Genomic DNA, 25,519 nt, shown 5'->3' with positions numbered 1-25,519 from the left:
CAAATTATTCCCTTAAGAACCATATTTATGTATTAATATGTTTATACAAATTGAGCACTTAAAATGTTTACGTACATTTACATTCACATGTAAGTACTCAATATTGGTAAACATAAATAATACACACACATGTCACTGACTGACAGGAGTGTCTCTCTATGAGACAAATACATGAACATCTGACTGATTCATGACAACAGGTAGGACAATACAAACACAGAGGATGAACAATGTCAACAATGGTACACACATGGTGAGCTCTGAAAAAACAGTGCTGTGAGAGGAATAAGCAACCAAAAGGCAGCAGGCACAGCTGCATGCATGATAAGCAGACTCAAGCGACAACACAGTAATTTTTGGAGTGCACCCAGTTTAGTATTCCCCCCCACGTCTGTACAATGGATCCTGGCGCAAGCTTCAACTCGGGATGTTGGCTGACTTCCTTTCATCTCCTCCAACAAATCTTTGGTGTTTTACACGTTTAAGAATTCAACTTCAAAATTAAACTCTTGAGTTTGACACAGGTGCTTTGGGGACAGGTGGTCTTCATTAATATTTCATGAGGAACCCATCATGGTTTGACTCTTATCCCAGCTCCCAGATGGATGTTTCCAATACAAATGAGTTAAGATTAAAGTGGTTAAATATGCCTGGGAGGTACATGACGGCGTGTGCATTCTGATGATAGGTTGTTCTAGTCTCCTGTTGTTAAATGCGGATACAGCTTTCCAGCTACTTGTTGTCTAAGCCAAAGCCTACTGGCTTCTCATCAGCTTTGGTCCACCCCCCTCTTCTCCCACTTGTGTCCCGATACCACAGTGACAGAATATGCCAGTATGCCAGCCAGCAGCAGAAAACCTACCGGTCTGCCTAGAACTCCTGGGAACCCAGGCAAGCCCTGGAGAGGATGAAAGACAGAGGAAGGTGGATGACAGGAGGGAGGGGGGACAGGTGGGTAGGGAACAGTGTCGGAAGAGGGGAAACAAACAACACAGAAAAGGAAGTGGACAGAGATGACACACATATGAGGTGAGAGAGGAAGTTAGAGAGTGAGGTGTCAGCCACACAGCTGCAAAAGCTTACTGTCTAAGATCTCTGAAGCCTCAGCCCAAGGAGGGGAAAAGAGAGCTCCATTGGCTTAGTGCTTGCAGCCAACCTAGTCACTAAACTCTGCAGTTCAAGCCTGAGAGAAGGCCCCTTTGCTGTGTTACTGGTTACTCACAGGTTGGCCTCGAGGACCAGCAGGCCCTGTCAGACCCTGCCCCGACATGGAGGGAAGGAAAACAAAAATTGTGAGGAAGCACTTTAACATCTCTCCTCTCCTTACATTTACTCCCACATCCACACAAGCAGTCATGGCTGACTTACATAATTTGACCAGCAGTGTGTTTGGGCTTTTAGTGATCACTGTGAATGGTACAGTAAGGGAAAAGATAAAACCTTAATGTGTCCATTGATGGAGACTGGAATCCAGCTGGTTTCATTTTCAACAGGGAAAGCAGGTGTAGTTTGTCTTCCGTATGCATTAATACTCACATTTTCAAAAATCACAATGTTGTAAATCAATAAAAACGACATGCAGTACAGTACTATATTATCATATAGGCTTAGCTCTTTATGGTTGCTTTCATTAAAAAAATGCAACATTAAAAGAAATATTCATTACATATTTAGTGTCTCTGAACCAAAACATCATTACTATATTGTGCTCTTTGTGAAAAAAAAATTAAAATAAAATTTAAAGAATTACTTAGCTCACAACATCAGGTACTTCACTTACCGGTTTCCCCTCCTGACCAGGTTTACCTGGTTCTCCTGGTATTCCCTGAAATGACAAACCACAGAACTCACACATTGCTTCTCATTAAAAATGTCATGGCTTTTCATCACATCTTCAGAGGCTGAGCGAAAAATTACATGAGAAGACCAAAAAATGAATTTCTCATTTAACAAGTTAGTTATTACTGTATTTTCATATTCTATTTGAGATTACACCTGAGAGCCATCCCGTCCTTTTTCTCCAGGCTCTCCTCTGTCTCCTTTATCCCCACGAGGCCCCGCAAAACCCTGTACAACACATCAAAACATTATTTAGAAACATATGACATGATTTTGTGATATTTGAATTATGTGTAAATCTTACCCGGTCTCCTTTAGGTCCCAGTGGTCCTGCAACACCGGGCTCTCCCTTCTGTCCTCCAAGTCCAGGAGGACCTCTGGCACCAGGTGTACCAATCAGTACTGATTCAGCAGATGCTCCCTACAGTATATACACAGACAAATGCCTATGAACCCCAGTCTTTCTTCTATATTTGGTCAATGGTGCATCTCCACATTTTCACTGCATCAAGAATGAGAAGGCGATCACCTTTTGACCTTGTGGGCCGGCTGGTCCTGTTAGTCCGATTTTACCCTGATAAACACAAGAAATCTCAGCTGATTATGAAAAGGCTTGCATAAAACATAAAACATTACTATGATGTTGAGGATCAAAGACAACTACGTTAATGTAACATGAGCACTCACAGCTTCTCCTTTGTCACCCTTTTCTCCTCTATCGCCCTGAAACGCAGACATACGTGATATTAGCAGAATCATGTTTAGTCCATAAGAAAAACTTTTCTTTAGATCCTTCTCTCCTCTTCACCTTATCTCCTGGTCTTCCAGCCTCCCCCAGTTCCCCAGCACGCCCCGGAAGACCTGGTATTCCTGGCTTGCCTGGCTCTCCAGCTGGACCTGCGGGTCCCTCTGGTCCTCGCTCTCCAATGGCTCTTCCTGTAGGCCCAATTGCTCCCACAGGTCCGCGCTCCCCTTGGTCCCCTTTTGATCCTCTCTCTCCTGGAAAACCACGAACACCCTGGTGCACAACAGGAAACAGAAAGAGATAATAAAATATTTTAATTATCTTAATAGACTCAGAATTAAATGCTCCATCTGAACTCGCTAATAATTTCTTACTGGGGTACTTTTTTTATATTAAGCTTCCAAGATGACTTGAGTCATACTTACATCTGCACCAGGTGGTCCTCTCGGTCCCTGTTCACCCCTGTCTCCCTTTTCACCTCTCTCTGCCTTCTGCACTGGAGGAGCCACTGATACGTGCTTCCTGTCTACAACCAACTTCAGATCAGACACCTGTGTGGAGGGCAGAAGAGGGAAATGGTTGGCACAAGCTTAACTTTCAGCCACAGGTGCTGGTCTGTGAAATGCTTTCAGATTCCATCTCAGCAGCTGGAAAATTGCTTGTAATCAGTGTCATTTGTGTCACTTTCACCTGCTGAGTCCAAAAAATGTAACGTCTGATGCACATTTTGAAATGCATTCAGACATAAATTCTGAAATATATAGTTTTACAGTGAGAGATTGAGATAGCTTTTTTTTTTTTTTTTATCTGTAAGACTACATAAAATGAGCACACTGTCAGCACTATGTTTGATCAAAGACGCAACCTTTCAGTTACAGAACTACATCAGTCATTAGTCTTCATGCCACCTGTGGTTTTAAAATTCTTGCATTCCAAATTTTATAATGCCAATAAACCAAGAGCCAATCCCACACTGACCTTAACAACTCTGTTAATCCACTTTTACAGGAATTAAGGTATTTTTATTCTCACACTTACTGAGCTGTTTGACACAAGAAATAACAGCTGAACATTATGCATATAACTGGAAGCTGTAAATGGTGTGATGACATTTGCAATAGCAAAATGGACTAATATGACATTTTACAAAAGTTACAGGAAAATGTCCATTAGCAAGACCATTATGCCAAAAAATATTTATGTATACAAGAGTAAAATTTGAGATTAAGACTGGTTGGACTCCACAAAAGTCCACAAAAAAACCAAAAAGAAAACATTTCTCGCCATTCATAATATGACCAAGAGGACCATTTACATCTTTCAGGAAATGTGCTCCACCAACCGACGTTATCATCTTATCACGGACCAACAAGCAAAAATCTTATTCAAATGCAAATCATAATTGTGTCCACACACCTGAATACCGAGGCCAGCCAGGGCCCTCTGGACATCCTGGTGAGAGAAATACAGAGACATCATTCACCAGACATGAAGAACATTGACAATTAAGGATTCCACAAGTCACAGCTGGGTCATGACAGGTGACATGCTGACTGTCTTACCACTTCTGTTCCAGGTTTGCCTGGCGCCCCGTCTTCTCCTGGGTCCCCCTGCCAATAAAAAGATTGATATCTTTTTGTCAAATGTCAACACAAAACACACAAAACCTCAATCATGTCACACTTTTACTATAACAGGGATAGAAGCTTACTTACAACGTCACCTTTAAGACCAGGTAGTCCTCTCTCCCCCTGGCAAACAAAGTTACAAGGTCAAAAAACAGACTAAGTGGTTACTGATTTAAAAGCAATCTGAGATTAATAAGGACAACTACGACTTACTGTGGATCCCCCAATTCCTGGGATCCCGGGTATACCCTGAAGGACAGAGCAAGGACAATGATAAAAACATCAACAGATAAGACTGTGGGAGGGATGCAGTCGCATACAGAGACAGATGTAGATAAAACACACAGCATTGGTGCTACATGTGGGAGGGCAATGCTGCTGGGTATAACATGACCACACAAGAGCTAGATACATGGTAGAAAAATGATCACAGAAATATTTACTCTGCACCTTCGTGTGATGTTTCTGTAACTATCTTTTAGATAATAGTGCGCAAAAAGAAACCCAATTCTGTGAACACATAATTACATACAGAAGAACGGTTTTATTTGTATAATGATTTTGTCTTCCATCAATGCACAGTAGCCCTCGGAGGTCCATATTATTCCTCGCACACCACACTGCAGGAGAAGCAGTGATGTGCGTGCTGAACTGTAATATGCATTTTAAGAAAGTAATTAATGACAATGTCAGCATGCTGCAAAGTCATGCAAACTCACAGGGGTTCCTGGAGGCCCCTGTGGACCTGGGATTGGTGCCGTTTGAGCTCCTTTTGCATACACAACCTGAGAGAGAGAGAGACAGTGCATAGATTAGTAATGCCATACTATCTTTCCCGTCCATAATATTTTTTTAAAAACATGTTTCTACGTCAGTCGCACCTGTCCAGGAGGACCAATGCTGCCAGGTACTCCAGGAGGCCCTGTAGGACCAGGGGGGCCTACAGGCCCAACAAGGCCCCGATCTCCTTTCTGCCCGTCACGGCCCTGAAAAAACATGCGATTACGCAACTGAGACTCTCTCTATACAGGGTTACTTCCTCGTGCGCTATAGTAGAGGTTGAACTGTAAAATCAAAGCAGGTGGCCGCTGCCACCCCTCCACTGATGTTCTAGAGATAATTAATATGAATTTGCACATGAAAACAGCACTCTGACATTTGGCGCCTCTCTGGATTCCTCTCAGAAGTGGCTCCCCCTTAAAGGCTAAGCTCGATCATTAGAGGCTAGAGAAATATAGAGCTGCCTCTGAGAAGCCTATTGATTCAGCAGTGAGTGAGCATATGATGGTAAAGTCAATGTCAGAGCAAACTATAGTTGATAAATACTCACTTGAGGGACAAAGTGAAGAGGAGAAAGGAAAGGAGGAAAGCAGATGTGTAATACAATTAAGTTGAGAAAGGCAGGATCAATAAAGGAAGGAGGAGGTGAGAAAGGGCAGGTTGAGACACAGAGGATAGTGTGTCGAAACAAAGTGAGAACAAAAACACATTGGAGGAATCATGATGTAAAGGAGACTTGGCAAAACTGACATCTCGTCCAGCTGCTCCTCCTTCTCCTTTGTCACCCTGTAGATTAAAGACAGCAGTGTCAGGAAATACAGACACAATAAGCATAATCTTAAAATAATATTCTATTCAGTTACTACAATAAAGACGGATTGGTCCAACCAAGCTACAGTAAATGACTGTTCTCTGTAATCATATTAACCTAAAATGGCTTTAGTCAATTTTGTTAGATGTTTTTGCTTAAGGTACAGTACATCCTGTAGAATTAAATCTGAGATGCTACATTTTCACAGCTCATTCTGCAACATTGATAAAATTTTTATTTCAAAAATTTGTCAAATATATTTGTCAGACAACAAAGAAATCTTATTACTGGTTAGCTAAAATGACATTTGGTGGGAACACTCCTTGACTAAAACTCATCCTTCAAGTGCCAGATAATTTTATAAACCATATAAACAGTCACAAACCTTTCTCCCATCTTCACCTGGCACACCATCCTCACCCTGTAAGTCAAAACAAAATGCATTACTGACTCTGCAGCAACAAACTGAATAATGGACAGCCAGTGATGTAGGAGCACTCAGATAATTCAGTGCCACCGCTTTAGAGACTCACTTGAGACAGCCATTATGCAGCAGACCCTGAAATAAATGTCTGCACTGATTTTGATCAGCACGCACCATTCACAGGAAAGAGTATGTCAAGGCCATTACCAATTAGCGAATGACAGATAGAAAAAAACGAGCACTGCTGACAAATTCCGTACTCTTGACTATTGAACTGAGAAGAATCGATATCAAAATATGCCAGTCAAGTCACTAATTGAATGTGTAAAGGGTCATATTACAGTATGTCATGGAGAGTGGATGTTATAGTATACTAGTGAAGAAAAATCTTAGCAAGGAGTTACCATTTTACCAGGAGGCCCAATTTTGCCGTCTTCACCTGCTTTACCCTGAAATATAACAGAACACAAGACACAACTGAGTAAATGTGGTAGAAAACAAACTGAGATATAAATAAATGAATAAATGGTTCAGACTGCTGGAGACACAAAAACAAAAAAGCTTGTGTGTGTGTGTGTTTGTGTGTGTGTGTGTGTGTGTGTGTACTCACAGGTGTCCCTGGAGTGCCTGGAGGCCCAACAGGCCCTCGGAGGCCCTGCTCTCCTCTAAGTCCTGGTAAACCCTAAAACAAACCAACACACACTAGAGTGAATCATCTAATCTTAGTTTTAGATAAACAAAATGTCCAGACTGATTTCATTTTTTCAGATATGCAGTACAGTGTGGAAAGGCTCATTTGAAAATAGAGAATTTAAAATGTGAAATGTAAGTTTTTAGAATAATTATAATGACTGTTATAATGCAATAGTCTCCTGCGTAACCCAACTGGTCTGGAGACATCTTTCCCTATGGTCAGCTTATGCAACCAGTCACAAGACTGGAATAAAATATCTCCACAGTGCCCTCTGCAGCATGCACACATAAAGTGCACAAAAGTGAGTGCAACATGGTGGCAGCCCTGTGTTTGATAAATATTTGTGTAAAATCGAATTTAGATAATATGATTAAAATCAGAAAATAAAATAACCTGTTGGACCAGATTACTAAATGAATACAAATCTGACAGTGTCTTGCATTGTTGTCACAGTGAAACTCACATCTCTCCCAGGATCTCCCTGTTTCCCAGGATCACCCTATAACACAAAGAAAAAAAGAAATACAGTGTATTAGTTGTGTACACATTAACCAATCAGTGATGTTCTATATGCAGTATGTTTGTGTGGATTGGTGAAAAATAGCAGTAACTGAGGTACCCTCTGACCAGGTGGTCCAGCAGCACCTAGTTTACCATCCAGACCAGGACGTCCATCTAACCCGGATGCTCCCCTTTCTCCCTAACCACACAGAGGTTTAGGGTTAAAATATTACATTTCCATTAAAGCCGAAACAGTAAGAGATGTTTTAGAAGTTTTAGTTTTAGTTTAAGTGGCACAATTCAACTTTTGGCCATGAAGCTTTCTGCCAGCCCCCCTGCACTTCATCCCACTGGGAATCTACTGCATGGGAAACAGAATCCGGCGGAATGAAGGACAGTGAGACCTGCCACTCACCAGAAAGCTGAAAATCCTTTGTTTTTTACTTTTTCAATACTAATAAAATTACACGGATCAGTAGGTGGGATTGTAAGAAACGCACTGATTGATTTCAAACCTTCTCTCCAGGGGCTCCTCTTTCTCCTGTGTCACCCTGGAAATATGAGAAGTAAAAGTGATGTAAATACATGTGAGAGGCAACAAGACAATGATTCAGATATTTACAGATATCTAGTTATGAGAACTGATGAAGAGAAGCAGTGAAAGAAAAGAAACTCACTCTTGAGCCTGCAGGCCCCCGTTGTCCCTCTGGACCCTTCATGAACAGCAGGGAAAGAACAAGAAGTCACAAAGGATCATCAGTCACGCACATTAAATCAACAGGGAAAGGGGTCAGTGGACATACTGATGCATACAGTACACAATGACATATCAGATGCTCATGGAAGCATTTAAAAATTGCAAGAATGAGGAAAACTTACTCGTAGGCCTGAGGCTCCTGGAGTCCCTGCTTCGCCTTTCTGACCTTTGCCGCCATGCTCTCCTGGGTCGCCGGCGTCGCCCTGGGAATCACAAAGATGTCAACAACACTGATGTAAGTTGTTTTGGTTGTGACACTGTCTTTCATTTTATTTTTATCTATCAATTGTTCCATTATGTCGGCCATAAATAGCTGTAATAAGAGGATACGTATGCAATTGTGCATGGACACACATTTTCTTTTCAGGTACAGTACATACCTTCTCTCCTCTCTCTCCTTTACTCTGGCCTATGATGTCAGACTGTTGAAGAGAGCAAACACAGAAGATCACATGTAGTTCTGCTTCCTTTGTGTTATCAGAATCGAGTTGAATGAGGTTCAATAAACAGTAAAAATATGCTGGAGCTGGTTTATTTTATTTTACACTCACAACTTTTCCTGGTGGTCCTGGAGGCCCTTGAGGTCCCTTGAAGAAGAGAGTGAAGTGTGTGAATCCGCAAACAGTATATATAAAGTTTGATAAGCACTTTGTGAAAAAAAAAGTAGACAACAAACCTGTTCTCCTTTCTCTCCTCTCAGTCCCGCAGGTCCAGGGCTGCCCTATGATCAAACACAGATCAATAATGATGCTGAGCAGCTCACCTTCCTCACTGTTTCTTTTCTCAAGTCCTCGGTGGAATAGCACAAAAGCATATTGAAAAGTCTGTATGATGATACATAAACGTGTGTCTCACATTTCTTCCATGCTCTCCTGGGTCTCCCAAGTCTCCTTTCTCTCCTGGTCGTCCTGGCTGACCGGCAAGTCCCTGAGGGGAGTCAATAAAAATGTCCCCTTACTGATCTTTCCAACTTGGTAGTTTTAAAGTTTTAGTATGCTTTACTATAAAAATGTATCAATGACATTTGTCCTACCCTCAGTCCTCTTTCTCCTGACTTCCCTGGAAGTCCAGATTCACCCTGATGAAAAACAAATTTATTACAAACAAGATTAATAGTCTACTGCCATGCTAGCAGCTCTGAGGCTGTACTTAGGCACAGTGGAGCTTTGAGCTAAATGGTAACAAATCTTAGTTTAGTCTTTTAGCATTCTAACATTGAGTAATTAGAACTTAACAAACTACAGCTGAGGATAATGGGAACATAATTAGTTTTGCAAGTATTTGGTCAAAGTAAATCAAAGTAGGCTACCTCATCAAAGTGATTCCAATTCATCTTGAGGGGAACATGAATGTCTTTACCAAATTTAACAGTTATCCATCGTATAGTTGTTGAGAAATTTCACTAAAAACAACAAATGTCAACCTCATGGTGGAGCAAGGAAAGATAAAAATTCAGGGGCTCAACAAAGTCATTTGGATTCATCCTCTGGAGACCATGAAGGTCTGTAGCAAAATTTTGTGCTGGCGTCATTGATTTATAGATGGTGAGATATTCCACAGGATAAGTCACTAGGGTTCATTCTCTGGGTACCATGAATGTCTACAAAAAAGGTTTATCTTAATCCGAGTTGCTCATTTATTTCAGTATGGACCAGAGCTACTAGCATAGAGCCATGCCACTAGCCATGCTGATACCTAAATATGGTAATGGGAAATGGACATCTTCACACTAATCTTCATGGATTAAAAAATGTTTTTGGTGAGAGATAGATTCAGATAATGAGAATTGCATCAATAAATATTCAAGCAAAAAATGAAATGAAAATTAGTATTCTAAAAATGAGATACAGAGAGAATAAAAGAAACAGATCAAACTTACAGGAGTGCCTTCATCACCCTTCTCTCCTCTTTCTCCCTGTTAAATATAAAAATGAATAATTCATGGATTTTATCTCAAATCTACACAACAGCGAACATATACATGGGAAAATGTGAGAAAATTGACATGCCATACATTTGAGTGTATTTGTTTTTACCTCTTAAAGGGCATCTTTGGAAAGAGATGCGTGTCAGAAGGAACAGAAAACAGGCTTTCTGATCTTTGATTACAGCACTGAGGGCAACATGCAGCAACAGAAGCTTTGTTTTTACAATAGTACAACGAGCTATTTTATTCCCATTGCAACTTCAATGAGTAAAGACAGGTATGGAAGTGAATGCTATAATGTAGCTTAATGTAAGGGCTGGGCAATATAGTTAATATCATTGTCAGGATATTAATGAGAATGTTGTCAATATACTGTATATCACTAACTGCCAGATCATTAATTTGGACAACAGAAATTTGTAGAATGATAACACGATTAGATAAGCAAGCAACAATTACTTTCATTACAATAAATATGCAGATTATTTTCTTCATTCATCATTCAGTCACTAAATTGTCAATCACAATTTCCCATAATCCAAGGTGATATCGTAAAATGTCTTGTTTTGTCTGACAGACAGTCCAAAACCCATAGAAATTCCATTTACAGTAATGTAAAACAGAAAAAAAACAGTAAATTCTGACATTGGAGGAGCTTTAACCAAATAATATTTGCTTGAAATTAGGTGATTAATTGATAAGTCTATCAACAGACGATTAATTGGCAGTACTATATGTAGAGAATGCTGACAACAAGCTTTTGATAAAAGTACCGGAAAAGGTGGCGAGAGAAGATACTGTTGAAGAGTAAACCATGTTACTTTTCACAGTCAAGAGTTGAAAGTTTCAGCCAGATCAGACACACAAGAACTCTGACCTCTTTCCCAGGAAGACCGGGCTTTCCTGGGATTCCTGGCCGCCCATTCTCCCCCCGCTCCCCTGGTTCACCTGGGTCTCCCTAAAGAACAGTTTCAAGACCACTTTAGCAATCAAATAAAGATGAATAAACAGAGAGGCTTAAGAAAACACAGCAGGCTTCTCACCTTGGTACCCGGCCTTCCACTGATACCAGCAGGTCCCTGAGGGTAGAGCACATGTTTTATGTATTTTTTGGTTTTGAGTGGTTTTAGGGCACGCCTTACACTGACAGGTGGCACAGGGGAATGTTTCATAAGTAATGGATGCTATTTTCAGGAATATATCACAGCAGTTGTAAACATTATGACTGCACCATCTGCTCTTCTGATAAAGAGTGGTGTTATGACGATTTCAGTCCGAACTTACTCGATCTCCTGGCTCTCCTTTAGCTCCAAGCACGCCTGACCCTCCTGACCCTGGAGCCCCCTTTAAGAAATGTCATTTGGTCAGTTTCTATGTGTACATTCTCACAATCACACACACACAAGCAAACAAATCCATATTTTCTGCAGCATTATCATCCCACGGTTACTCACTTTCTCTCCTCTCTGTCCTTGCTCTCCCTTTTCTCCCCTCTGCCCCTCAGTACCAGAGAGGCCTCGCTCACCCTGTGGGAGAAGAGCAAAGGAGAGGAAACCCATCAGAGTGAAGGATAGAGGAGTCAGTGCACAGCGAGCTCTGTTAAACTGAGTGGTTGTATGAGAGCAGAATGTGATAGCTTACCCGTTCCCCTTTCTGTCCTGCCAAACCTGGAACCTGGATGATATGAATAATACAGTCAAGACTTGTCACCACAGACAAAGACTGTCGTTGACATTAAGTGCATATGCAAAATGAAAGAAGAGATGAATTATTATTTCTCATGATTCTTTTTTCTTATCTGATAACTCACACTTCTGCCGGCCTCCCCTCGTTCGCCTTTGTTTCCCTGGGAACAGACACGTTCACTTGTTCTTTCATCTTTGCTTAGAAATTCATTACATCAGATTATGAAATGTTCTGCGATGGAATCACGTTCCTATTGACTCGCTGCTTCCCTCACGATTACACTTAATTGAATCAGTCTCACCTTTTCTCCTTCCAGTCCACTGGGCCCTGGTAAACCCTGATGACAAATGGAAAGACTCATTCATGAGACTCCCTGTGCATTTATAGTAGTCAGCTCAGGCAGCAAATATGAAACAAAAAGGATACACTGATGTCATTAGCCAAAACTACATGACAGTCTGTAACTTACTCTCAACCCTTGTGTTCCTGGGAGGCCTGGTTTCCCTGGGTCCCCCTGAGAAGACAACATTATTCAGATAAAAGTACAAAACGTGTCTGAAACTAAATATATTAACAGTTGAACTCATGTAAATCATAAACTAAAGCAACACTGCTGTACTCACTCTCTCCCCAGTTTCACCAACCAATCCTCTCTCCCCCTACAAGGGGACACATGTCAGAGAAATTTGCTAAGTAGTCTCATCTATCACAAAATGTACATATACAATTGCTCAATGAAAGATGTTAATTTTGTACTATTAAGCATCCTTTGTAACTGGAATTTTCCCATCAATACCAGTAACTTACAGAAAAAAAGTAGCAGCCATTCTGCATCTGACCTTTGCGTCTACACATTAATCAACTTTTTAAAAATGATCTTCCTGTAAACATGCAACAGTGATTTAGAATAGGAAGTGTTAACAAGTTAACTAAACCTGCTGCTATATCTGTGAATGTGGACCACAGTAAATATACTATGCACTCTCTCTTTCTCTCTCTCACACACACACACACACACACACACACACACACACACACGTGCATGCTTGACTGATTCACTTCTTGTGACTCACCCTGTCTCCCTGTGATCCAGGCTCACCTGGCTGTCCACGGTCGCCCTATCAGGATTGAGAGAGTGAGAGAGGTCATTCATCCATTTAAACCTTACAACAGAAGTAATTTTTCTCACCTTTATCTTACCTTGCTGCCAATTTCTCCTGGAGACCCACGAGGACCCTGAAAGACATCAGCATGACTCTTAAGACATACACTTAACACCTCCACCAAGTAGAGATTCTGATTAAATTTAGTGAACTGTGAGGTATAGCAGCGATTGTTTTTTCCTTAGACTAACATCTTTCCATTTACATTTTCTCTCACTGCGAATTTTTTGCAAACCACTTTCATCAGTCTTCCCACAAATTTCACTTAATAATCTTTTTTTTTCACTTGAATTTGAGGGCATTTTGTTAAAACGTGGCATAACAGCAACAAAATCAATTCAAATATCCACAGATCTGGATCCAGATGCAGTTTCAACATTTTTAAATAACAACTTTGGAAGAGTGTGCAGCCTTATCAGAAGTGCGGTCACTGCTTTCTAGTATTTGTTGTGTTAATATTCTGCAAAAACTGGATTCATCATCACAATTTCAGCCGTCGATGTATAACCGCTGTGTGTCTGACCTACCCTGTCCCCGGGCTCTCCTTGCCTGCCCACTGGTCCGGGCGGCCCAACACCACCATCACCCTGAAAAACAACCACAGGCCATGTCTCTGAGATAAACAACCCACGTGTTCATCCACTCATACACCAAATCAATCTGCAGCTACCTTGTCTCCTTTGGCGCCCTGTGGTCCTGCAAGCCCTCTAGAACCCTGATCCCCTGGAGATCCTGGAATACCCTGATAATAAAAATGCAATTAGCAAATGCAAAATACACCCCCGCATGCACACAGAGTTCATCTGCAAACTGGACGTGTCAGCACATTGTCAGTGATTGACGGCACTTACTGGGGAGCCCCTCTCGCCCTTCACAGCCACCCCGCTGCCTACTCCTGGAGGTCCCTGTCAGCAAAGAGAGATAACAGCTCAGAATCATTATGCTGGCATATTCCTCAGGATATCTCTGCAGTGAGAGGACAAGCTGGTGATGGTGTGACTCACCCTCTCTCCTGTACTGCCCTTGTCTCCCTGCAGAAAGAGAGAGAAGATGCAGAACATCGTTGTAAGGATAAAGTTTCTCTATGATAACCTACTCGAGAGGTAGATGTGCTTCATGTGTATGCATGCATGGTTCATACACAAACAAGCCACCTCTCTGCTGCTCCATATAATATCTCAACACTAGGACAAACTGCTACATGAAAATACAAGACGAGGTAGAATACTGAATTATAAAAATATGTAATCATCGTTCATCAGAAGTCAAATAATTTATCATACTTTTCTTGATTCAAAATTCTTTTAAATCCACAGAAAGAAAATCTTTTTTTTTACATTGTTGAGAATTTGTACTGTATTGCTAGTTTGCTGGAAATGACAATTCATATTTTGAAAAATTATAAAAAGTTGATTCATGTGAGTTTCCAGATAAATGTCTTCACAGATATGCACTAGATATGCACCATCAGTATCTGTCTCAATTAAATATCAAAATTTCTTTTTGGAAAAAAAATCATTAAGATCTGTTAAAAAAACATTTTGAAATTAGAAAACATACATTTGATATGATATTGTGTGACAAAAATAATCTCTCAAGCATCAGATTTGTGAGCACATGCAGTAAATGCTTGAGCCTCCACCGAGGAAGTTAGTGGCTCAATGCTACCACCGTGTGTGCAAGTCTTAAAACAACAGTTGCATCTTAGACCAGTTGTTAGAGTCAAAAGACTTCATAAAGATTTCATTAAGGTCTTTAAAATGCCTACAGAGAAATAAGTCTTAGACACAGTTATTCTGCAGTATGTAAAAATCTAAATGAATGAATGCATTAATGGAGTATACATCGTGAAGCATACATTTTAAAAATATCTGTTTTCACAATAATCTGAATACAGTGTAGTCGATGCCTACTCAACTTAAAAGCATAACAACATTAAAGGTGATAATATTATCTCTTTTTTATGAGCTTAGTCTAAAAGAACAGATAGACTTTCATATGTATTTCCGATTGTAAAAAGATTTCTTGTACATGCAGTATAATGTCTCTAAGAAGCTCAATAAAACAGCATGAATAGTTGAAGCTGATGTTTCCAGCAACCAATAACAGCAGGGGAACTATTTCAATGATTTAAAATTCTGTATCCATTATGCAATATTAAATTAGTTAGTTAACACAATATCCTAATGTTAGTCAATCCACCAGGTCTATATGTTTTTACACTCTAAGATACTAAAGGGATAGGAGAAACACTGGTGAGTCCAGCTTTATCCAACCAAATAGCTTGTACTTTGCCTGTAAGTTTCAATTCTTCACCTTTCTGATTTTCTACCATTTGGGATTTTTACAAACTTTTGATTGTTCTCAAAAAGTTATTTTTTACATTTACTCTTTAAGAGCTGACATAAATATACAAATATTTAAAGCATTACTTTCTAAATTAAGTGAAATGGATCAAAGCAGGAGAGGAGGCTAACCTTGATAGAGAGTCCTGGTGCTCCTGGTATCCCTGGACGACCATCCTGACCTGGCGTTCCTGAAACTCCAGCAGCACCTTTAGCTCCGTCGCTACCTGGCCGACCAGGGGCACCCTTAACACATAATATAAACACTAATTGTTATAAAGAAATGAGGGCTGCAGATTCATTATCTAAAATTTTCCAACACATTTTGACCTCTCTGCTGCAGTTGGACATTTTTTCACAGATGAGAGTGTCTGTGGGATTTAGGCTAAATGTGACCATTTCATTTGTTATCACTTTGTGGCCACATGGATCTTGATGATGGATCTTGTGCTAGGCTTTCCAGTTTGCCTCTTACCGGTATTCCTGGGATGCCTGGTTCTCCTTTCCTCCCTGGAAGACCCCCTCCAGATATAGCTGAACCTGGCTCACCCTAAAAACAACAGCAGAAAGTACCATGAACAAACACACAAATATTATATTACATATCATTTTGCTCTCTGTCTCTTTCAAACTGGCACAAACAAACTACACACGCACTTGGGTAGATTAGGGAAAAGGTTAGAAATGATCACTCAGCTCACCCTTTCACCTTTATCGCCCTTTGACCCTGGTGACCCTGGCACACCGGGTTCACCCTAGAACAATAGAAAAAGACTTAGGAAGCACTGTGCTTGATATTTAAGTGTCTACCTAACAACTCTGTGGATCAGGATAACAGAGGGTTACTCACTGTGTCTCCTCTGATACCAGGTATGCCCTGTGAACCCTGAAGGACAATAAAACAACATAATTGATCATTTTAATAAAACATGAATTCATCCAATAGTACCCTGGTTTTTGGTTTTGGCTGCACTCACCGGGACTCCTACATTTCCAGGGGAACCTGGTCGTCCTGGCAACCCTGGACTCCCATCAACACCAGGAAAACCCTAGAAAGAGAACAAACTGATTGTTAAGTCAGTCCTGATTGGGAAAGTTTGTGTAATATTGGTATGACCTTAGCTGTACTCACTCTCTCCCCCTTTTCACCTTTCACCCTTGCTGAGGGCTCACTAGGGATAGTTTGGCCTGGTGGACCTGGGCGTCCTTCAGGGCCTCTGGGGCCATCCCTCCCAGGCAAACCATCGCGACCCTGCATCACAAACACAGACGGATACATTATTAGGATGTACAATAAATAATATTTTGAAAAATCAGTACATTGCCACTTAGAAACATCAGGGTCAATGATGAGGAATGACTCACAGGCTCTCCCTTGCGTCCAGCTGCACCATCTCTGCCACTGTCACCCTATAGCAGTCCAACAAAAAATGGCATGTAAACAGGTGAAAATATGTATTACAAGAAGAGTGGTTAAAAAAGGAGCTACTTTCTGCACTGTACCTTCTCTCCACGTTCTCCCCTCTCACCCTGAAAAATGATAAAGATTAAACTTATTTAGAGCTTAAGGATGTTTCTGGTAGTCATAAAGTGTCCAGTATAATCCTCAGAGCTGGAGCTGAGTTTATTTAATAAACTGAACTGAATGAAAAAGGCTATAATACAGTATGGAGGTGCAGTTACAGAATGACTCACCCGAGGGCACTGAACGGTACACCGGTCTGGACCGGTCTGGACAGAAACAAAGACAGAAACATTAAGCAGAGATGAGTGAGCCTTTTGTCCTTGAGTGCTCCTTTATTACAATCATTTAAACCCATGCCGGTTCCTTAACTAAAATACCACAAATCAGAATCTGTGTCCAACTTTAAGATTTCATTTGGTGAAGAAATAATGCTGAAAAGAGTGTGATAGATATAGCAATATCACAATAGTGGGAGATGTCTCTAATGTGAGAAACATAATTATGAACAAAATAAATGCTTTTTCCAGATTTCTTCTTACCACTGGTACTCTGGCAATACCACAAAGCAAGTCTGCCAGACCAGTATGTAGTGTGTCCAACTGTGCTGCATCACGCGTATACAGGATGTTCCGGGTGTTGCCATCCGTCAATGCCCGACGCAGCTCATCAGTATTCGCCCGGTCTACACCCACTGCTAATACTGTCACACCTAGCAAGAACACCAACAGATTTTTCTCGTTGAACAGACACAGATTTGGGGGTTTTGGGGGTTTGTGTGTGTGTATATATATATATATATATATATATATATATATATGTGATATACATATATATATGCTGGCTGAGCCGGCTAACCTCCGCTTAGCCCTCTGCTAACTTGAATGGATCAAATTTTGATAGTGAAACAAGCCATTTCACAGGGGTTGTGTGACACTCAAAACTATTTATCCACCATTATACAGCCGAAACAGTAGCAACGGAGTAGGCTACGGCAGAGCCTATGACATAAGCAATGTCGACAATGTTTTTGTAATTACTCTCACTGCCAGAAGGGGGTGACAAAAGTCCCACATTGCAGCTTTAAGACAATCTATGTGAAATATTTTCAAAGAGAATTTTACATGCATGTCTGTAGCTGATTAACCTGATAATCAATAATTTTTTTTATTTTTAATTTCCTGGAGATCTGGAACCAGGTTAGTGGATGATGAACTTAATGCTAAACAAAGCCTTCTATCATACAGCCAACCATACGTATAGGGGCAGGGAGTTACTTCCAGTGAAGCTAAACCCTAACTTTCATTCTAAAGATGATAAGAATATGACTGCTTGCTGCTCTGCTCCAGCACACCTGTAGTTCTGAGATTACTGGCTGCCAGAGTGAGGTTGTCAGCAGATTTTTTGTCAGCAATGATGACAACAACACCGGGGACCGTCGGTCTCCGTCCAGCTGAGGGGGTCAAAAGGTACTGTTGGGTGAAAGTCACTGCCTGGCCTGCAGAGGGAGACAGACAATATCACAACTAAGTTCAGTGAGGGACAACACCAGTAAGGATATTCATCAGAAAAGAGTGAGAAAAAAACAGACCAATATTATTCCCTGGGCTTTCATCAAAAGGTGTGGACTGGATCTCTTGAAGCAGTGTGTCAAACCTGCTGTGACGATTAAGCAGGAACCATATTTTGGGTCTGTAACCATACACAACAACTCCCACCTGAAACAAGCAGAAAACGAAATCAAATGTAAGCATTTCACAATAGGCCATAAGCAAAACATTTACATGCCCATAGATAATGTGAGCTATACCAGCCTTGTATCTCTCCATGCCCAGTTTTGAGACTTATTTGTACCTGTGAGTCGCGGGGTCCAATGGTGTGGATCGACCCAGCTGCACTAGTGAGAAGTGCACGCAGAGGACTTGCAAGGTTTATCCGATCCGTAGATGCCGGCACCAGGAACACCACATCCAAACGCCCGCCCACACACACTGTGGAAGTAGAAGTATATGAGTAAGTGAGGTATCCAAAGATGTTTAAAACTATGTTGAGTTTATTAATAGACCCATGTTAGTATGTTACCAGTGCGTTCATCGACAGAGCTTTCTGTTCCCAGTCCACTTTCAAAGGTGGGCTGTATGGTAAAGCGGTATCGACGGCCCAAACGAAGCCCAGTCACCTGGTAAGAGCTGGATGAAGCCGGGAGCGTAACAGACTGGCCTCGGCCAGTGTCTGAGAAATGTAAAGTTATAATCACAAGACTGTAAAGCTGCATATTAATGTCTGCAATAAAACATATAATGATGTTTAATAATATGTTTCACCTGTCTCCTCTCTCCAGCGTAGAATATATCCCCTGGCACCTTGTAGTGGAGTCCAGCCCAGCCGCACAGAACTCTGGGTAATCTCTGCCACTTGTAAAGTTGTGGTGGGTAGTGGGGGACCAGCTGTATCGATCAAATAATAATAATAATAATAATAATAATAATAATAATAATAATAATAATAATAATAATAATAATAATAATAATAATGTGCACATAAACACATTAAATTTGACCTTTCATTTCATGTATCTAATGTATTTTTTGTCATTCACTTTGAAAAACTTTTGATCATTTTTAAGGCTTGTGGGAACCCTGGATTACTGTTGGGATATAGGAAGACAGGACTCACGTGTGGTGACTCTGACAGACACAGGGGTTCCCTCTCGGTTCTGAACTAAAGCCTTGACCTGCACCTCATACTGAGCTCCAGGGTCTAGCCGGTCTAAATCCACTGCTGTCACGTCTCCTCCGACCAGCTGACTCTTCTCCTCACCACCTACAGCAGCATACAGCCAAAGCAATGAGCAGTTGAACACAGTCCAGCAGCCATAGAATATCCATCACAGAAATCGTTTATTTCTCATTTAGGTCAGACTCTGACCTGGCATGCATGGTTTAAAGGAAACTTTGGGAACTTTACAAATGAGCTGTGAGATCTATAAAACTTTATGAGATTTTATCACAAAATAAAGACAGACCAGCAATAATCCTACCATCTGTTCTCCTCCAAGACACGCGATAAGCCGTTGCTCCCTGCACACCAACCCAAGTGACTCGGACAACCTCTCCCCGGGTTTCCTGGACTTGCAGTGACGTCACCGTCCCGACCACAGACTGATCTGACTCTGCCAGTACAGACAGTTGACATGTTTCAAGCATTCTTTATTTACATAGTCCCAATTACTGTATTTTGTATTTTCCTGCTCATATACAAGCTTTTTCTCAATATTCTCAGGACAACAGCAAAAATGTGCATTTGACAAATTCAGTGTGGTACCTGTTCTGATAGTCAGAGTGGCAGGACTTCCTTCTCGAGAGCCACTCAGTGCAGAAACTAACACACTGTAGGCAGAATCTGACTGTAGTCCATCAATGACGAAGGAGGAGACATCAGCAGCCACATTACGAGTTGTTTCAGCTCCTGCAACAAGCAACAACATTGCAGAAAGATGGAAATTCTCCAACAAGAGGCTGACAGTCAAATCACCACCCAAATCCACTTACTGTAGTATTCATTATGTTGGCCTGGTATCATGTACTGATGTATCTTCTTTAAGGATTTAATGCTGACAGAGTCGACCATAACATATTACTAGACAGACTGGAAAACTGGGTGGGACTTTCTGGCACAGTACTGAATCGGTTTGAATCCTACTTAAAAGACAGAGACTTCTTTGTGTCTATAGGTAATTACACATCTGAGCGGACAAAAACGACATGTGGAGTTCCCCGAGCCTTCATTCTGGGAACTCTTCTGTTCAACATCTACATGCTGCCACTGGCTCAAATTATGGAAAACATCAAAATATGATACCACAGTTATGCAGACGACACACAAATTTACATAACCATATTACCAGGGGACTATGGTCCAATACAAGCACTGAGTAAGTGCATTGAATAAATCAACGATTGGATGTGCCAGAAATTTCCTCAATTAAACAAAGACAAAACTGAAGTAAGTGTTTTTGGAGCCAAGGAAGAGTAATTAAAAGTCAGCACTCAGCTTTGATCGAATGTTAAAAACTACAAACCAAGCCAGAAATCTTGGTGTAGTCATGGACTCAAACCTGAATTTCAACAGCCACATTAAGACAATTATAAAGTTAGTCTACTATCACCTGAAGAATATATCAAGAATTAAAAGACTTATGTCCCAGCAGGATTTGGAAAAATTTGTCCATGCATTTATCTTCAGTAGACTTGACCACTGTAATGGTGTCTTCACAGGTGCTGCTGCTGTTGGTTTATAAAGCACTAAACGGTTTTGAGCCAAAATACATTTCTGATCCACTGCTACGTTATGAACCATCTAGACTTCTCAGGTGGTCTGGGACAGGTCTGCTTTCTGTCCCCTAAACATGGAGAAGCAGGGTTTAGTTTTTATGCTCCACATCTGAAACAAACACCCAAACAACTGCAGGTCTGCTGCAACTCTCAGTTTTTTTTAAATCACAGCTGAAGACTTTTGAGGGTTAAGGGTTAATATCTTACACTGCACTGTAATTTTTATTTTATTGTTTTATCTGTCTTATTCTATTTTAGCTTATTTTTATTTCCAAATTTTAACACTTTTTTAACTGTATTTAAATGTCTTTTTTACATTGCCTTGTGTTGCTTTTATATTCTGTCTTGATGCCTTTTATGCTCTATGTAAAGCACTCTGAATTGCCTTGCTGTTGAAATGGGCTATACAAGTAAACTTGTCTTGCCAATGCTAATCATTGCTTACCATCATCACGCCGCCAAGTGATCTTATAGCCAGTCGCTCTAGGGGAGAGCGTCCATGCAATGCGTATTGTCCGAGATGTGACGTCAATGATCTGAAGGCCAGACACTGATCCACTGTGGGGATTAGTCCGGGAAGAAAGTGTGACCACCTCTCCAACGCGCTGATCAACCACAGCTGCAACACCAATCATCAGCGCCTGATCTGGTTGTAGGCCATCTATAGTGAAAGCCAAGATGTCTGCACCCACAAGACGAGACTGCTCCGCACCTACAACATAGAGCAAGAAGGAATATAAAATAAGCCAATGAAGATATGAAGCTTCAAAGTCAGCTTCAGAATCTGTCACCTGTTTTTTCAACAGGTTTGATCATGTGATGTAAAATACAATATGACAAAACAGCATTCAAAATGATGACCTCACAAATTCCTTTCAGCACATAACTTACTGTTGCCTTGTCTCCAAGTAATCCTGTACCCTGTTGCCCCAGTAACACCTGTCCAGGCAATTCGAATTCTCCGACTGTTTGCGTTTGTCACTCTGAGGTTAGTCACTCTGCCAGCACCTTGTTCTGAAATTAAGGACATACTCTTGTGACAATCTCTATTTCTTTTTAAGAAAGCAGGCTTGAGTATTTCCCTTCTAGGGCAACTACGCAGACAAAGAAATGGTTGCACATCAGGAATTCCATCCAATGCAATGGGCTCTCAAAGATATTTTTTTAATATTTAGACATACAAGACGTGTTGGGTAATGATCCACATGTCACATTAAGCAATACACAGTATTCGTTGAGCACTGTCACTTTTCGCCTCACCTGGTTTGATGTAGACAGTCACTGGGTCTCCTTCATTTTCTCCTACCAGTGCTGTGACACTCACACCATAAGACACCCCCACTGTCAGGTCTCTGAGGTCAAGGGTCGTCTGGTTTCCAGGGATAACCTGAATTTCATCTGTTCCCGCTGTCATGATATAAAGCACACAGCAACACTATACTCACACACGTTTTCATCCATAATTGGGCACTAAGAAATCTAAATGAAAAATAAAACAATCAATAAAATCAATCAGTCTACCATCAGTGTTTAGGATAATGATGCGGTATTGTGTGGCCCCAGCAACACCAGTCCAGCCAAGTCTGACGATGGTGCCCAGAGACTCCACCACTCTCAGGTTGGACACCCTCCCGACTGGCTGTTCCTCTGTAACACCAGAGGATTAGGACAGTCATGAAAAATCTATTCAAGTACAAAAAAATCATTCGGAACTGCAATCCAGCACATTCATGACCCATAAATCAATCCAAAATGGATTCAGAGTTTAGAGTGCCCCCTGGCTGGGTCATTGACCTCTGGATGTGGTGGAGACAGGTGTGGCCTCTTCACGACCTTCAAACAGGGTGTACAGGGTGATGACATATTCTGTGTTGGGCTGAAGGCCTGTTAGCTCATAGCTGCTGGTGCTTCTAGGGAAGGACAGCGTCTGGACACGGCCTCCTGGAGACAGAGCAGCAATCAGTTGTAGGTGGTTGTGTTGGATGTATATACTTCCTACTATCTGTACCTTCAAAGTGGGGTATAATGCAATATTATTTCAACCAAATAACACAGTAAAGAGATAATGATTAAGTCATCAGGGCACACATTATGCAACCTGAAGTCACTCAAAAATGAGATCTGAAACAATTTCATTACTATGGAGTTCAATGACTTTTTAGGTTTGCAATTGTTGCAGGTTTCATTAGATACCAAAATCACTATGATCATAATAATAACATTCATGTTGCCCAGCCCTACTTAAAAGTACAGTCATTTATATGAGTTCATATGCTATTAGTACATGAGTTTTTGAGCATGGGTGTGAGTGTGTGTGTGTGTGTGTGTGTGACATCTATGTATATCTGACCTTCCCCCTCCTTCCACTCCAGGCGATACCCCTGAGAGGACTGAATGATTCTCCAGGTGAGGCGGATAGAGGAGGGTCCAGTGGTAGCTGCTCTGAGGACCTGCTGCTCCTGACGCTCTGAGGAAAGCGTGTTATATAATATGTATGTAATTATGTAACATGTAATAAATAAAGCTCTTTTCCCATCAATCCATCAGTGAAAAATATTACATTTAGAACTGCATTGTTGATATCATTGCTTTATCCTTAACTGACAAACAGTAAATTTATAGAATTGATTTATTTGTAGAAATACATTTTGATTCACTATAAACTCAAACAATGCTAATGAAAGGAAATCTGTATTTTTGCCATCTTACACACATACCTGCTGCAGTACTTCGAAGTCAGTTGAACCTGTAGAATTCATTTAACTTCGAGAGAATTCTACTATAAAGTACTACTGACATTTCAACTGAGTCACGCTTTTAAAAACACATCATAGCTGCAGGGTTGTAGCCACAAATTCTGGTCTGCTTGCAAACATGTCACACCCTGACACATTAACTTAGTACAGCATCATGTCTTATGCTGAAGGCAGACAATTACAGGACTCATGGGAAGATGATTGCTCTCAGTGCAACAGACAGTGTCTCATATCATATCGTATATATTATCTGTAGAATGATATAAGTATGACGTGTGGGGAATATCACAGATAGTATACAGTGTACAATGGGTTTATCTGAGCTTTTTTGCTGACAACATCTGCTGATGGGAGCGGTGAGAGCGAACCAAATAGTAAGGTTGTGGGTTGTAAAACCAAAACAATTAGTTAAAAAAAACACTGAAACACTGTAGAGACAGGGTGACCCCTTTCACATTACACATACAGTACTGTAGTCATGTGATCCACTGTTCACAATAAAGTTTGTTTACAGAGGCTTAAAGCAACTTAGCTTTTTTATTTGACATAACTGGGGATATCAGTGATCCCAGTGCAAAGCAAAAGAGAAGTAAACTAAGTAAGTGATCATGGATATGCATGCCATTTTGAAACCCTTCCAAACCCAAAATTAATTTGTACATTACTCAAATACAGTATTTAAACATATTCTCATACACATATTGCACATATCTATGTCAGAACTGTGGTGGTGGTTTTCTTATCTTTAGGGTTCAGAAATCTCTTGTAAAATGATACAAAGACTACAGTGTTGAGGGGATGCCAATATTATAGCACTGACAACTGAATAAATTGGAGAATGCATCTTTCATTTCAGACACAATACGTGGACGTGTTTCAAAGAAATGCATGGGTGAAGTTCAAATGCATGATGTGACAAAGAGCAAGAAATCATCACACAGGTCATCCCCATGAGACAGACAAACACTTTCTCTCTTTTCTTGCACATGTGATGAGCATACATCAATGAATAAGTGGCAGGTGTCGTTAGGGGAGCTCAAAGGTCAAAGAACAAAGTCTACAAGCCCATGTCTGAGTAATAAGCACCCACTGATGTCCCTTTAAGGCCAGTGAGAGTCAGACAGTAAAAAAGTGAGGATTTTACTTCATGTACATACTTTGCATGATTAAATGCCATAAATAAGACAAATGAGAATTTTGAACTTTAACTTTCTTCCATCTAACTTTAACACAGTCTTTAATATATACTGTCAAGGACTTCATGTACAAAGCTTAACAAGTATATTCCAAGATCATGAATTTTGTTCACGTTGATGGTGCTGATGAATATATTAATTACATGTTTGTAAATAAATATGAGTCATTCAATGTGGGCTGTACTGAAAGAAAAAAAAAGTCAACACATTTTTTCCTAATGAGTAGGAACAAATGTCTCATCACAAGCAACAAACACAACTAACTTGTAAACCTACTGGTTTACACAGGAACAAACATCGGAGAAACAAGCTCAGCTAAATTTAAGTTAGTGTGGTGTATACATCTCTCATCTTTGATGGCAGAACTAGGGCAAACAAGGGCTCTCAGTCCTCCATGTCTGCCAGTTCTCTGCTCAGTACAGTGGCTCTGCAGTGACTCAGACTTCATTCAAATAATACTGGTCCGACTGA

The 25,519-nt window shown here is 40.7% G+C and overlaps 1 protein-coding gene across 4 annotated transcripts in view; it reads right to left on the bottom strand.

Moving 5' to 3' along the window:
* Positions 1-25,519, bottom strand: part of col7a1 (collagen, type VII, alpha 1) — a 62,088-nt gene that overhangs the window by 23,592 nt on the left and 12,977 nt on the right. For 2 of the 4 annotated variants that reach the window (XM_044349687.1, XM_044349690.1), the window contains exons 13-81: positions 23,447-23,563; positions 22,891-23,037; positions 22,618-22,743; positions 22,357-22,503; positions 21,988-22,110; positions 21,542-21,808; positions 20,087-20,230; positions 19,803-19,934; positions 19,439-19,585; positions 19,087-19,209; positions 18,845-18,994; positions 18,617-18,753; positions 18,354-18,480; positions 18,117-18,260; positions 17,305-17,474; positions 16,996-17,031; positions 16,804-16,830; positions 16,666-16,710; positions 16,433-16,552; positions 16,278-16,349; positions 16,151-16,186; positions 16,002-16,055; positions 15,776-15,850; positions 15,433-15,546; positions 13,960-13,986; positions 13,807-13,860; positions 13,626-13,697; positions 13,483-13,542; positions 12,993-13,028; positions 12,866-12,910; positions 12,416-12,451; positions 12,262-12,306; positions 12,094-12,129; positions 11,917-11,952; positions 11,748-11,780; positions 11,561-11,632; positions 11,391-11,450; positions 11,150-11,185; positions 10,984-11,064; positions 10,059-10,094; positions 9,213-9,257; positions 9,035-9,106; positions 8,856-8,900; positions 8,731-8,766; positions 8,560-8,601; positions 8,302-8,382; positions 8,100-8,135; positions 7,938-7,973; positions 7,541-7,621; positions 7,385-7,420; positions 6,838-6,909; positions 6,632-6,676; positions 6,189-6,224; positions 5,743-5,778; positions 5,094-5,198; positions 4,932-4,997; positions 4,426-4,461; positions 4,300-4,335; positions 4,147-4,194; positions 4,001-4,036; positions 3,010-3,135; positions 2,648-2,857; positions 2,527-2,562; positions 2,369-2,413; positions 2,144-2,260; positions 1,996-2,067; positions 1,781-1,825; positions 1,223-1,258; positions 863-898 (exon numbers count right to left, since the gene is read on the bottom strand). In XM_044349687.1, the coding sequence (XP_044205622.1) occupies positions 863-898; positions 1,223-1,258; positions 1,781-1,825; positions 1,996-2,067; positions 2,144-2,260; positions 2,369-2,413; positions 2,527-2,562; positions 2,648-2,857; positions 3,010-3,135; positions 4,001-4,036; positions 4,147-4,194; positions 4,300-4,335; positions 4,426-4,461; positions 4,932-4,997; positions 5,094-5,198; positions 5,743-5,778; positions 6,189-6,224; positions 6,632-6,676; positions 6,838-6,909; positions 7,385-7,420; positions 7,541-7,621; positions 7,938-7,973; positions 8,100-8,135; positions 8,302-8,382; positions 8,560-8,601; positions 8,731-8,766; positions 8,856-8,900; positions 9,035-9,106; positions 9,213-9,257; positions 10,059-10,094; positions 10,984-11,064; positions 11,150-11,185; positions 11,391-11,450; positions 11,561-11,632; positions 11,748-11,780; positions 11,917-11,952; positions 12,094-12,129; positions 12,262-12,306; positions 12,416-12,451; positions 12,866-12,910; positions 12,993-13,028; positions 13,483-13,542; positions 13,626-13,697; positions 13,807-13,860; positions 13,960-13,986; positions 15,433-15,546; positions 15,776-15,850; positions 16,002-16,055; positions 16,151-16,186; positions 16,278-16,349; positions 16,433-16,552; positions 16,666-16,710; positions 16,804-16,830; positions 16,996-17,031; positions 17,305-17,474; positions 18,117-18,260; positions 18,354-18,480; positions 18,617-18,753; positions 18,845-18,994; positions 19,087-19,209; positions 19,439-19,585; positions 19,803-19,934; positions 20,087-20,230; positions 21,542-21,808; positions 21,988-22,110; positions 22,357-22,503; positions 22,618-22,743; positions 22,891-23,037; positions 23,447-23,563 (5,294 nt within the window). The remainder of the gene's footprint in view (positions 1-862; positions 899-1,222; positions 1,259-1,780; positions 1,826-1,995; positions 2,068-2,143; positions 2,261-2,368; positions 2,414-2,526; positions 2,563-2,647; positions 2,858-3,009; positions 3,136-4,000; positions 4,037-4,146; positions 4,195-4,299; positions 4,336-4,425; positions 4,462-4,931; positions 4,998-5,093; positions 5,199-5,742; positions 5,779-6,188; positions 6,225-6,631; positions 6,677-6,837; positions 6,910-7,384; positions 7,421-7,540; positions 7,622-7,937; positions 7,974-8,099; positions 8,136-8,301; positions 8,383-8,559; positions 8,602-8,730; positions 8,767-8,855; positions 8,901-9,034; positions 9,107-9,212; positions 9,258-10,058; positions 10,095-10,983; positions 11,065-11,149; positions 11,186-11,390; positions 11,451-11,560; positions 11,633-11,747; positions 11,781-11,916; positions 11,953-12,093; positions 12,130-12,261; positions 12,307-12,415; positions 12,452-12,865; positions 12,911-12,992; positions 13,029-13,482; positions 13,543-13,625; positions 13,698-13,806; positions 13,861-13,959; positions 13,987-15,432; positions 15,547-15,775; positions 15,851-16,001; positions 16,056-16,150; positions 16,187-16,277; positions 16,350-16,432; positions 16,553-16,665; positions 16,711-16,803; positions 16,831-16,995; positions 17,032-17,304; positions 17,475-18,116; positions 18,261-18,353; positions 18,481-18,616; positions 18,754-18,844; positions 18,995-19,086; positions 19,210-19,438; positions 19,586-19,802; positions 19,935-20,086; positions 20,231-21,541; positions 21,809-21,987; positions 22,111-22,356; positions 22,504-22,617; positions 22,744-22,890; positions 23,038-23,446; positions 23,564-25,519) is intronic. The other 2 variants (XM_044349689.1, XM_044349688.1) reach the window with 2 other exon arrangements.

This window comes from Thunnus albacares, chromosome 4, assembly GCF_914725855.1.
Source record: "Thunnus albacares chromosome 4, fThuAlb1.1, whole genome shotgun sequence".
NCBI lineage: Eukaryota > Metazoa > Chordata > Actinopteri > Scombriformes > Scombridae > Thunnus > Thunnus albacares.
This window is presented reverse-complemented; position numbering and strand designations above follow the sequence as displayed.